The sequence below is a fragment of the Tachysurus vachellii genome, chromosome 22 (genome assembly GCF_030014155.1).
Source record: "Tachysurus vachellii isolate PV-2020 chromosome 22, HZAU_Pvac_v1, whole genome shotgun sequence".
NCBI lineage: Eukaryota > Metazoa > Chordata > Actinopteri > Siluriformes > Bagridae > Tachysurus > Tachysurus vachellii.
The window spans coordinates 12,860,581-12,874,523 of NC_083481.1; the positions used below are offsets into that span (position 1 = coordinate 12,860,581).

General features: G+C 36.5%; 1 protein-coding gene across 4 annotated transcripts in view; it reads right to left on the bottom strand.

The window, feature by feature from the left end:
• Nucleotides 1-5,113: 5,113 nt before the first annotated feature.
• foxp4 (forkhead box P4) overlaps nt 5,114-13,943 on the bottom strand; it is a 130,438-nt gene continuing 121,608 nt past the window's right edge. For all 4 annotated transcript variants that reach the window (XM_060857897.1, XM_060857896.1, XM_060857899.1 and 1 more), the window contains 2 exons: nt 11,519-11,688; nt 5,114-10,814 (listed from right to left, as the gene is read on the bottom strand). In XM_060857897.1, the coding sequence (XP_060713880.1) occupies nt 10,667-10,814; nt 11,519-11,688 (318 nt within the window). In that variant the 3' untranslated portion in view covers nt 5,114-10,666. The remainder of the gene's footprint in view (nt 10,815-11,518; nt 11,689-13,943) is intronic.

The following is a 13,943-nucleotide window of genomic DNA, read 5'->3' on the forward strand; positions in this document are numbered from 1 at the left end:
TGCTAAATTTCCCCATGTGTGAATGTGTGTGTGAATGTCTGTTTGTGTGTTTGCCTTGTGATATATTGTCATCAAATCTTTGGTGAAATGGACTAATTGCATGCAGGGCTATGGCGTATTTCCGTTTTGAAATAGTGTGAATCTCACATCTTACATCATTTCATTTCAGACTTAAAATCAAGTCATAGTATTGGGCTTGGGTGTGTTTTTTGGTTTTCTAACCTTCATAGCTGTTTATTTAAGAGAAATCATACAGACTGATGTCTTTTCTCGGCTTTGATAGTGATCTTACACATACTATGAACGTCAGTATCGTTTTTTTGGCCGTTGCTAAAGACACCTTGTGTAAAGTAGCACCACTGCCATTATGGTGGAAAACGCAGTAGTAAAAGTGCTGTTTTGTTGGTCATGATCTGGATCCATAGACACCCTGACTAGTATAAAGCAATTACTGAGCAATTCTGATTACAATTTAATCTCATTTGTATAGCTATCATATAGTGCATGTCTTAATAGAGATAAAGAAAGAAAGGATAAGAGAGGGAGACAAAAATAAGCACTATATCTCATCCCTTCCATTTTCTGTAGCGCTTTTCCAACACGGGGTTGCAGGAAACCTGGAGTCTACCCCATAGGGAAGACTGGGGAATTGGGGCACAAGGCAACACTCTGGACAGGCTGCCAACCCATCACACTCAATCATTCACACACTACAGACAATTTAGTGATACCTATCAGCCTACAATACATGTCTTTGCACTGGGGGAAGAGTACCCAGAGCAAACCCCCAACCCTGATGGTGCAAGGTAAACCTCTTAGTTAACCACAAAGCCCTTATGTCCCAACCCCAGTTCATAATGTATACCAAATGCATTTTCCTATATAGAAGTAAACACTTTAGTTCTGTAGGACCCAGTTTAACACATTGTTCCATACAAGAAGTTGAATGCTATTCCACCCTGCAGGCTCAGTGGGGAGGAATGAAATAAAGATTTAATAAAATAATTGAATGAATAACTAATACTGCTTGGCCAATCATCAGAACTATTATGCATGCTATATGCTTAGAGAAGAGAAAAACCTTGAAGCTGAATAACGCAAAATAAAAGAGTGAATTTAAAGTGTGTCCTTGTTTTGTGCAACACCTTTAATTTATTCATTCAGATAGATGTTATAATCAAGCCTGGTTAAGGATCTGTTTTCTGGCATACACATCATATTTTTACTTTCTGTTAAATATTTTTTTCCAACGTTGTAGAAAAAAACACAAAGCACCACTGACTGTTGTACAGTATGTAAAATATACAGTAAGGTATTATGAAGTTGAAGCTGGGGCTGGTTTCTTTCAAGCCCAGGTGTTAGATTTGCACCCATTTGGAAAACAAACAAACAAACAAACAAACAAATAATAATAATAATAACAATAATAATAATAATAATAAAGCTTCTACATTGTGTGTGCATTGATTTTCCTTGGCAATTTCATCTTAGGAATAATAAAAAAAAATAATCAATTATTACTTAACTCCGTCCAGGTTGTATCCTGCCTTGATGCCCAATGACGCCTGAGATAGGCACAGGCTCCCCGTGACCCGAGGTAGTTCGGATAAGTGGTAGAAAATGAGATGAATTATCACTTAGATCCTTCTGGGACACTTCCCTGACAGACCACCAGAGGGAGCTTTTTAGTTTGCTATTTCTCACGTGATTTGTGCTTTGCCCTTCATGCCATGTCACGTGTTCCTCATTTTCCCTAATATGTTGCCCTATATATTTGTATCAGCCCTTTTGTATGTCTTTGTCAGTCATTGTTTTGTGTTGTGTTTTCCAGCTCCCATGGTTTTGTTACACATGTTGTATTTGATTACGATTACCGTGGAGCTCCAGGTTCGAACCCAGCTTCCGGTGGTGTCTCTTAGTCTTTATTGCAACATGGTCCATTGTTAAAAATGCTATATAAATAGAATAGCATAAAATTTAATTGTATTGGGGATCATTTATCTACGCCTGCTTTGATGCCTTGACACAAACCAAATCCAGTAAGTCATCATTAGTTATTGAGAAAATGCACTGGAAATCCAAAAGCAGTTGTAAGAAATATGAATGCGTTGGATTTAAAACTTGATCTTTGATCTCTTTGGAGGAAAATCTAGACTTAAATAGACTAAGCAATTATTGTCTAAATTAAATGTCAGAGTCACACGGATTATTCAGCTTTAATGGAGTTGCCCAGTCCCTTTAGAGTTTTGTAAGTTTGCAATCACAGAAATTATCACAATCAAGCACAATATACGAAGGTGCTTGTTTTTTTTTTCTTTTCTTTTTAAGTTACTGCAATTTTCTGCAGATTTGGACCATGACTTGTGTGATGTCATCAAAATGCACATACAGCTAAAACTCCCTTTGATTCAAATGTGTTGAACATGAAAACAGCTATCAGAGAAGTAATTACTCGTGTCTTCACTGTTAGGCGTTTAAGAATCCTGTTCTTGCATTTTCACTAATTCAAGTAGTTTTCCACAAAAAAGCATGTAGCAAAATCAATCATTTTTGGCCCTACAATCCCCTCAAACACTCTGTGAAATCCCGGAAAGGCTTCCTGTCTTCCAGTGACTACAAGTCTGTGTGTATACAACAGTTACTGGTAAGATATTTTAGCAATCCCATCATGCATATGATAGAGGTGTATGAGAGCGTTCAGTCGAACCGACAGCAATTTGCGTAGCTCTTTTTAAGGCGAGATAAAAGGCAGAAGGAGTTAGTGTGAGAGAAAGCCATAACGTACCACAGATATCTAGCAGGACTTTCTGAGGTGTTATTTTAACCTTTTGAAGCCGATTGTTTTCAGCAAGAACGGCTCGACAGAAAGACATGCATGAAAATGTGGTTCCAATCACTCACAAAGATGCTTTTGTTCTCTGACTTGAGTCCTGTATGAGCCAGTGATCCAGGCCAGTCCTGGTCTGTCAGGGACTTCTTAATTAGACTCATTAGGGTGGCCAGGACAGCAAGGCGGATTGTGCAACAGAGTCTGGGACACGATGTGGACAGTGTGTTGTAAGATGGATTTTAATAGACATAGTCATTAGATAAACAGCTCTAAGTCTGAGGTGGATAGACTTACAGGAGCATGGTCTGTACTTCTATGTCATGAACTCCATGAGGGCTTTATAATGGTAAGCAGCATGAGATTGCATTACATCAATCATGGATTCATGCTGTTTGTGTGTGTGTGTGTATGTGTGTGGTGTTTCTTCTGGCTGAACTGACAAAACCATTAATTCTTGAAAAATTATTGAAATGTTCTAAACATATTGGACCTGCAGAAAAAAAAAGTCCAGTCTGCTTTTTATGAGCAACTCCTTCTCATAGATGCAATCACTGCATTCAGGTTTTGAAACCATGCATATTTCACCTAAGCCAAAAAAGTAAAAGAAGAGAACCCGATCGCAAGTCTAAGCAGGTTGCAATAACACTCCACACCCTGTCTGTGTGTCAGCATGAGATTTTCTCAGGAGTGTGAAAGCTCACTGGCTCGGCCTGTCCTACTCTATTTTTCTTCTTTTCTTTTTTCTTTTCTTTTTTTTTTTTTACACTCATTTTTTGACTGGTTTATTTACCCCTCCTGGTGGACGGAGCCTGAAACACAGCAAACAAAACTGAAGCCAATGTTGCAGTCTGGATTTTTGTCTCCAGGACATCATGACCTGAGGCACATATCTGAACAGAAGATGCAGTGATAGTCATGTAGAGCAAACTGCCATTTTTCTTATGAGTAGTTGTGCACTTTTTATTTGTTTGTTTAAATTTGTATTAAATCTAACTTTTTCTCAATTTCTTGTTTCACCCCATTACAATTTTGTAATGTTACAATTTTGTCATGATTCTCTCTCTCTCTCTCTCTCTCTCTCTCTCTCTCTCTCTCTCTCTCTCTCTCTCTCTCTCTATATATATATATATATATATATATATATATATACAGTATATTTTTTATATATGTTTTATTTTTTTATATATTATATATATATAGATTTTATATCAACTGTCTTAGATCTCACGTAATTACTTTATTACGTAATTAATTAAATATTGCTTTTTCTCAATTTCCTGCTTTACCCCATTCCTTGTTACAATTTTGTGTTTTTTATATATATATATATATATATATATATATATATATATATATATATATATATATTTAAATCTAATATCGTAATTACTGGCTCTAGAAAAGCTCCTTTATCTCAACAGAAATTCAGACACAAATAAACATTATTTATTTATTTTTTCTTTATCACCTTTAAATCATTGATTCACTAAAATAAAGAAATATATCTGCTAAAAGTGTCACGTCTTGGCAAGGGTTGATTAAAGCCGTGATTTTTATTTTTTTTTTCATTATTTGACTGAATGTACTTTTGTGAAGCCTGAACACTCGTGAGTCACGCATCACTATCAATTTAACAATAGCTATCATTTTTGTCCTTTGAGATGAAGGTCCTTGGCACCCATTCAATACAGACAGCTTATAAGCGAGAGGAAAAAAAAGAGTGCATGCAACGAAAGTAAAAATGAAACGCAAATAACTATCATTAGTTTGATCCTGTTAGACAAAAGTGGCACTTGTAAACATTACCCTATTAACGTTAAGGAGGTCTGTATCAGCCAGATTTTGGACAGACCTCTCTCCAGATGTTTTTACCACAGAACGCTGTAGCCTGAAATCCCATTGAACGCACGTTTCCCTTTCCCCCCACTCTGCATCCTTATCCAGCAGTCAGTCCAGATCATAGAATTTGTACAGCAAGTGCTTCGTAAACAGCTTTAGGGTCTTTAGTGTGAGCAAATGAGGCCCGATCATTTGCTCATGCCAAACATGATATGGCTAAGTGTCACATCTGACGCTTTTTTTCCCTTTTATTTTTTGCCTGACGCTAATCAAGAACACGTTTTTGTTCTGGACGTAATCCTGCTTTTTTTTGTTTTCTGTTGCAGCTGTGCAAAATAACAGATCTGAGAAATAAGACATAAGTATTTCTCAAGTTTAGCCACGTTTATCTTTTAAAACTTGAATTTAACCAGAAAATGAGGACACGCAGTGGACACAGCTGAGGACAGTGTAATAAGTATTTTATTGCATTTTATAATGCCATTGTCAATAATTAGTACAGATTACATGCAACTAGAACTACTGTACAGTTTTTTTATTGTCTGCATGAGCAGACACATGAAGATTCAGGTTACAAATACACAGATATATGTGTTTTTTTTGTTTGTTTTTTTGTAGTTTTTTTTTATACAGCATGAAGAAAAATGGCAGTGACTGGCATAAACACGGTCACCCCAGGGTTAAAAACAATAACGGTGGCTGGCTAGTTGCCTTTACTTTTTTTTTTTTCTTTAACTATTTTTTTAATACCATCTTAGAACCACCATGTGTTCATTCCCCTAAAATTTTCATTCGAAAGTTTCGAACAAAAAAATAGAACAAAAAATATATATTTATACTAAACTAAGTACATAGAAATCACTGCTGATTAAAAAAATGTACACACATTCTTAAGATGCAAATGAAACGAGAGCTAAAGTGGTAAATCCATTTGATTGGCCAAAAACCAAAAGAAAAAAAAAAGAAAAAAAAAGTTAATACCGTCAGGCACAGCTCCTGGGCAAGAACCTGTTTCCTGGATAACGTCACATTAAAACTGTCAATCACACAGAAATGGAGCTCAGACAGCTCAATAGACAGAATGGTATATTTATATTAAAAAAAAAAAGGGTTTGGGGGGGGGATGATCGAACACAGATTCAGTGTAATTCAGTGACACTGGAATGGTGCTTGGTATTCCACAAAAAAAAGTGAAAAGCTTTTCCTTTTTTTTTTTTTTTTTTTTAATTTCTATCCAATCAGCACAGCCTCGGAAGGATTTCAATAATTAATATCATAAATAACCCTAAAAAAAAACAAAAAAAAAACAGGTTGTAACAGAAATCATGGTCCCATTGTTTTAGAGATCAATTAATGCATCTTTAAAGAAAATAAAGGGAAAAAGAAAACAGTAAAAAAAAAAAAAGAATCAATAGATTCAATGATGGCATGAAAACGACGACAATGCACCAGCTTATTTTTAATTACTAAGCCATTAATGCCAATTAAGCTAATGAGAGCCTTGCTGCGCAGTCCACTGGGCTCTGAGCCAAACGTGACGAATAAAGACAAACTCGCCGTAATTGTAATATAAAACACCATTGCCAAGTGAGCGACAGCTTTGAGACGTTTTCTGCAAACTACAGGAATGGTTTGGTTTAAAGGGAATCTGTACAAATACATCTATTGGCACCTAAAAAGGACCAACAAACACCTCAAAGTACTTTTTTTTTAAAGCAAGAGAGGGCTACATATTTTTTCTTCTTCAGGTTTTGTATTTTCCTCTTTCTCCTTGTTTGAGGTTTTGGTCCTGTCCTTTGAGGAAAAAAAAGTCCTTCTGAGGTATCATTGCAACAATGAATTAAACTCTTTTAAAATTTAGTTTTCTCTCTTTTTACCCTTAAAAATGCATAACTGCAATACAGAGACAAAAAAGTATCAAAATAGACCTAACTAAGATAAATATACAAACTGGTGTTTTTCTTTTTCTCTTTTTTTTTACCTAAACCACTTAACCTAATTTAGATTTTTTTTTTTTTTTTTTGAGATAATACACGTAAAAAAAAAGCATCGTCCCAGATGTTTTGTGAAGGCGAAAGAAAAGAAAATAAAAAGAGGAGTGAAAATAATGATACTTGCAGCACATAATATGATAAATACATACAGCATAAGCAATACAGTATAGGAAGTTTTACAATAGCTAGAGGATTGTAAGAAATTAACGTAAAAAAAAAAAAAAAAAAAACAGCAAAAAAAAATATATAAAGACAAAAAAATAAAAAGGTGTGGGGAGAAACAATGCCCTTGAGAGCCAAGCCAAGCTGTAATATACAATAATACATCATTACAACAAGATTAACAAAAGAAAACATTATGGTGATCGCTAATACCACTGACGTACATCAGTCTACATCTTTATAAAACAACTTTTGTTTACAGGTGTGTACCTTAAAGCACGATTGACGTTCTTTCATTAATGCAGCAGTTCCTTTATTACTGTGAGATTCAGCACGGTTCCTGTTTCTAAGCCTTATCGTAGTCGTCTTTAGCATGGACGTTAAATCTTTGGGATATTCAGGGTATTTATTCATTTATTTTATATTTATTTTTTGCGCCAGCGCTTCTACGACTACTACTACCACCAGCCGGCTTCTCTGCAGCTCGTTTTTTTTTTGAGTGATTTTAAAGGATGAAGAGAAAGAGAAAAAGAGAAAAGAAGAAGAAGAAAAAAAAAGAACAATACAAACAAAACAAAACTCGTGGTTAGTCACTGCTACACTCAAGTGCGCTGCTCGGTGCGGGTGTCTGTGCTCTTTTATTTCTCCCCCCTGACCCGAAGCCGCCATAAAGCCACGCTTTGCATTAATTGGAAAGCCGGGGGGCCGTTTGAACGAGACGACCCGCGTTAATGCATTCTGCCCATCATCATTTCTGACACTGGCCCATTGAGCGTGCTCTAATGACCGGCCGCCTCATTGGCTTAAAGCAGGGCCTGGTCCCTCGTTATGCATGCAGAATTAGAGCGTGCAATTAATGCCTCCTCGCCTCAGACCTGTACACAGACACTATGCTAATAGATCACTTAAAGATGGTGGACGCGCAATTTGGAATAGACCCTTTTTTTTTTTTTTAAATAACGTTGACCGTTTAATGCTTTGCACTTAACAAGACTCAGCATTTTTTTTTTCCAATGTGAGAGGTAGTCATTACTTTTTTTGTCAGCATGGGGTGTGTGTGTGTGTCTGTATGTATGTGTGTGTTGTTTGCTTGGTTTCATTCATGCAAATGAATTCAGGATCAAGGATCGCCAGACAAGCTTTTAGTCCACAAGCATATTTTGGTTCTCGACTATTTTTTATTAAAGGATGAATGAAAAAACAAGACGGTGTGTATGTATGATAACTATGGATGGTTTTCATTGGCCGTTTATTTTGTGGACTATTTCAAAAAGGAGGTAGCAATATTTTTGGTTTTATATCGTTTCGTTTCTATTCCCATAGCAAGTGCGTTAAACAAACGTAGGTTAAAAACAAAAGGAAAAGAATGAGTGTGTATTGTTTAAGAAAATAAAGGAAAAAAAAGTTCCTCTCAGATTAAACACGAAGTGCATTTCTCATTGAAGCTGGCCCTCGGATGTCTGTTTTGTTTATCTTTTCTCTAGCTGATCTCTTCCTGTCTGTTATCCTTCAGCTGAAAAGGGATGAAATAGCAAAGACTGCGTGGAGAAAACCCAACACAATGCAAGGAGGGTGAAAAATGAGTGTTTTGCTAAAAAAAAGAAAAACATACCTAATAAAAAAATGAGGATTTGTGTATTGAGCGTTTGTCGTCCAAGTGCCTTTTGTCTGTAAAAGTATTTATATCTTTAGACCTTGAGGCATTTTTGAAGGTTGTGTTCATAACACTTTGTCGTTGCCTGAGCGTGAGAGGGTAGAGCTTTCTGTTTTTTTCTGTCTTTTTTGTTTGTTAAGTGCTTTATCATCTAAGGAACCGAACGAGGCTTGACGAAACTGCTTCTTTTTGGCCTTACACCCCATAGGATTAACATCATTCACTTTACATACTATATTTAAACAGTAATTTTTGTTTTCTTCTTCTTAAACCATCAAATTTTCTTTTACACCTTACACTTTGGTTTTTGGAATGTTCTGTGCTAGTCTTTAACAGATCACTTAAACTTAACAAAAAGAAATTATATATATATATATATATATAAATCAAATAAAACAACAGCATAATAATTTAAGGAATCATTTTTTTGGACACTTTCTTTAAGAAGGAACAAAAGAAAAGACAAGAATTAAAACAAAAATAAAAATGGAGGGTATTTGGTTTTACTACAAATCTCTTTGGTAACCTGTAACGAAAATAAATTGGGAGGATACGAAATAAAATGAAAACTTGAATTTGGCATGCCACTGCTATGAATGTTTATGTTTATGTGACGGCTAACATTTGGAAAATCTCACATGCTAACCAGACATTTCGATAAGCATTAGTGTATATCTAGATGATGTAGAGATCTTTGAAATAGTTTAGGCCACAGTAAGAATCCCCCAGAACGAGGCGAGGGAATACCGTGGATTGAGGTATTCTGTGACCACAATATCATCTCTTTAAAACAACGCTTTGTATCGCAGCTGAATTTTCAGTGGAATTTCTAAAATGCAATGATAAATGCTTAAAAGAAAAAGAAGGAAATAAAAAGAGTGCCTGTAACTGATCTTTCAGGGAACCTGTACATTCGAACCCCTCTCTGATTGAGCCCGGCTTCCTGGTATTAAAATCTCCATCATTTTTCTGGTTCTCGTTTTCTGTCGCTACCTAAAATCCAGCCAATTTGGAATGGTGATAATTCTTCGGTTTAAAAAATATATATATAACAACAGCAAAAAAATCAACCTACATATGCAGAACTAAAGTACACCACAATGTAAAAGGCTGATCCTGTTGAAGACTGTGAGATAATGAGTGTGAAATAAACGTTTTAAACAAGCATCGGAAAACTACGTCACACACGTTTGAATCAAAGAGTCATGTAAGAGTCATGTCTCTGCTCTGATGCTTCATCGTGGCTGTCAGTGCTCACACACCAGTTGGTCCTGAAAAAAGATGTTCTTTTTGTTTGGAGGGGAAGGTTGGTGATGGAAACAATTTCAACTTTTTTTTTTGTTATAACAGAAGCCGAAAGAGAGACAGAGAGAGAAAAAGATAGCTGTTTGGTTTCTCGCCATCAGATATCAGACAAAGACAGAGCGAGCCAGTTAGAGTTAGAGATCACAAAATGTTAACACTGGTCCAAGACTGGAAAATTCCACCACTCTTTTTTTTTTTTACCTAAGAGTTCACTGATCTTAAGGTCAAATGTCAGGGTAAGACAGAAAGGAGTCAATTGCTCTGGTCATGTTTTGATCCCTTTTTTTGTTGCTGTTGTTCAGTAAAGAAGCATGACACCCCTGACAGAACCTAAAACTCCAGGATAGAAGCAAGCTGAAGTTCTGTCTTAATGGTTTAGTTTGTGTTCTCCGTTGGATCCGTGAACGTCGTTCTGAGGTAAACCACAGCTGCAGTTTTATCCCAAAGCAGTTCTCAGGCCAGGCAAAAAAAAAAAATAAAATAAAATAAAAATGAACTAAAGCTGATAAGACAGTAGGAGCAGAGTGAGGCTCTTTGGGGGACCGGTGGTTTGCTGTCAGTCTGAGACGGACTGTTCCGAGCAGGAGAAACAAACCGGCTGCACCAGTCTCAAATACACAAGAGACTTAAAACTAGTCTTTGGGACTTTAAAACATTTACTGAAGAAATCTACTGAGGAAAAGTAGAGAGACAAATAAAAAAAAAAACAGCTAAAAAGAGAGAAAAAAAAATTAAATGCACGATGGACTGATGAGAGGTACACCCTGTTTTGTTTTCTTGATGTTGGGGTTGTTCCATATCATCTCTCTTTGTTTTTCCTCTTTGTGGTTATTTATGCCTTGTGTGACAAGGAAAGGCGGGGACCGTAAACCCTGCCCACCTTTACTCCAGCTCCTCTGTGGGAAGCTCTTCCTCCATGTCGCGATCGTCACTGGGCATGCTCAGGTTCTGAGTGACGGACGCAATGAGGGACATGGGCCGGCTGTCCTCCTCAAGCTCTGCAGGTTCCTCCTTCACGTGGATCTGATGTCTGAGGCATTGAAAACACACACGCACACACACAAATTTAATTACACTAGCCAGAGCTGAAACAACCTGCTACACTTCATATGCTGTTCTAAACACTTCACTACCTAACATTACAGCACAGCAACGGCGACTTCTCAAACCGGATTGGTTAGAAAGTGTTTTCTAGCTCTGACTGTAGTGAAGACACAGCGATGCTGGAACTTGACGCTGGAAGGAGTCTCCAGTGTCAGCGCTTTGTCTTCAGGACTGTATTATTATTATTACCTCATAAGTCAGAATAGTGAGAGAAAGACGGCTTCTTTGATGCAACAAACAAGGAAATAATTAAAAATAACTATAAATGAATAGAAAAGTGTACGGCATTCTTTACTTGATAAAAAATGTATAATAATTGTTGGCATAATGTGTTTCATTTCTTACGCAGCTGCTTCGCTACCGCTGTAAATCAGAATGATAATTTTAGGGTTTACTGTATCCTCAATGCAACTATCAGTGACATAAACAGCATTTATGGAAATAAACATTACAGGATTTTGTCCAGATTACAGACGGGAGTTCAAATAAGAACTGGAGGTCAAGTGACAGAACAGGAACGAGCTACAGAATTATTTCACATTTGTACTCGCAGGTGACCTGTGATAGTTAGGCAGTTTCATTAGCTAGATTTGCAAGATATCTTTTGTTCTAGCTCTTGTCCTGTCTCACCCGTATTGTTGTGGAGACAAGCCGGGGCTGCAGCTGCCGTTGCTGTTCACTTGTTCCACGGTGCTGCTCACATCATCATGACCCACGTGCAGCATGTTGAGGCTGGCTGCTGTGCTGTTCATCAGCGTGGGGCTGTTCAGGAGGCTCAAGTTGCTCTCCGCCAGTGCCGCCTGCACACACAAACAAACATCCACACACCTATTAGCAGACGTATACAAAGATAACTACAGCTTGGACTTTTCTGGACTTTCCTGTACAAACAATACTCACTAGGTAAATCTGCACACAATTCCACACAGCTGTCTAAACACTGTAGTCATAACAAATCATACAGTTCTCATTCTATTTTCTATATAATTTCTCTCTAAATCTATTTCAAATGTAACTGTTTTTACTCCTTTATATTCTCGGCTGGACAATCATTTCACCACATGTTGTACTGTGTATGTATTTTGTGTATGGGGCAAATAAAATTGGAATTTGGATACGATACTATAAATCATGCGGCAGGTGGCGAGAGATCACGTTCGTGATACGGTAAATCCCAGCGTCTGCTTGGGCCCAGCAGGCACGGTGAGGTCGCGCAGGTCAGAGTAGGCAGTGAGAGGATTTATAGGTGTGTTAAAGCTGAGAGGAGGTGGAGGCACGCTGTGATCAGGTAGTGACTTGCAGTAAAGGGAGCACGCAGCTGGCCTGGTTTATGACGGACGCTTTGTACAGGCCTGAACATTTCCCTGCATTATGTCGAGACTTATGTTCAAAGACAGAGCATTTCTACTTCTGTATTTCCTGTAATACTGCATCTCAGAGCTTGCTCAGTGGACGCAAAGTCAGCAAGAAAAGACACGGTGAAGCTGCTTTCTGCTTTAAGACAACTGCAAAAACATGGAATGATTTTTGGAGAGCAGAAAAGCAACTTTATCACATCTGCTCTTGTAGACATTTGTGTTGTATTCATATTGTTTTCTTTTTTTTATTTTAGGTTTCAAATATTAGTTTAAATGGCTTACCGTTTTTATTTAATCTCATACAATTTTTTTAGACTTAAACCTTTTATTTGTTTTATTAATAGTAAAATATACAATATAAATAAATTATTTTATATATTTTGCCTTTTTAATTTCCCTAATCTTTGTCTAAGCTGAATTTTATAAAAGGTGCTATAAAAGGTGATAAATTACAATATTATTATTATTATTATTATTATTATTATTATTATTATTATTATTATTATCTTATCTTACTTTTTCTGCACTTATAAGCACCGTGTGCATAAATCATATAAATAAAAATAAAACTAAATCTGACAGGAAAATTTTGATTTTGTTTTTTATTTAAATTTTTATTTTACAGTTGAACCAGAAAGCCTTACACATTTTACAGAAATTAATAAATAAATAAATAAATCAATTAATTAATTAATTAAATTTTCTGAAACTGAACAAATGTTCTGAATGTAATTTTCTTATTATATCTTATTACCTATTTTTGCCTTTTTAATTTCCTTTGAAATTTTTTAGATGAATTTCATGTTTGAAAGGTTCTTCTTCTTCTTCGTCTTATTATTATTATTTATTATTGTTGTTGTTATCTTCCATTCTTTATCACGTGTGAATTATCAGTAGCCGGGCTTCTAATCGCTACTCTTTATGATCGCTTGAGCTATAAAGTTGGCGAGCACAAATCCACTATAAATAAGATCAACAGAGAGCGTTCATACTATAGGAGCATTTGATGGAGGGTTTGAAGTTCCACCCACTGTTTATTCACTCTATTTTACAGTTAGTGTAAAAAAAAAAATCCAGTGCTGAAGCCAGTGCAATGCTTAAAGAGTGATGAAGCAGATCAGTGAAAGTGCAGGTTGGGTGATGTCACCACTAGGGGTCTCCTCACTTCCACACAGAAGACACACAACAGCTTGGCTGTACAGTACGTAGCGGCTCTGCCCAGAAATACGTCCTTTCAGATCGACTGAATCCTCAACTATTCTGACTTCGCATGTTTTCTGGCTCTCACACGTAGCATTAGAGCATATGTCCTTACAGCATCATCTTTATTATTATTATTTCAAATCTATGTTCAGAAAGCAGCATTTGTTTGAATTAAAAACCTAATACAAAAGTATTTAAACGAGGAATAACCCTGCATTTTTGCTCTACCACATAAAATTGATTTGTTCCTAGTTTGCGAAATGGAAAAAGAGTTTAATCGGATAAGGAAAGTGTAAAGTGATGGTTGGCAGGATAAGGAACACACGTATTGACGTTTTTAATGCTAAGAGGAAAGGAGTTCTGGTCAGTGTCTCCCATGTTTGGCGAGGTGGCTTCAGAATAAGTCGAGTTGAGAACTTTATATGCAGTTTGTGCCAACCCAAATGGATAAGACTTGCCAAGATGTGGAGTAACGAGAAACGAGTGTGGCGGAA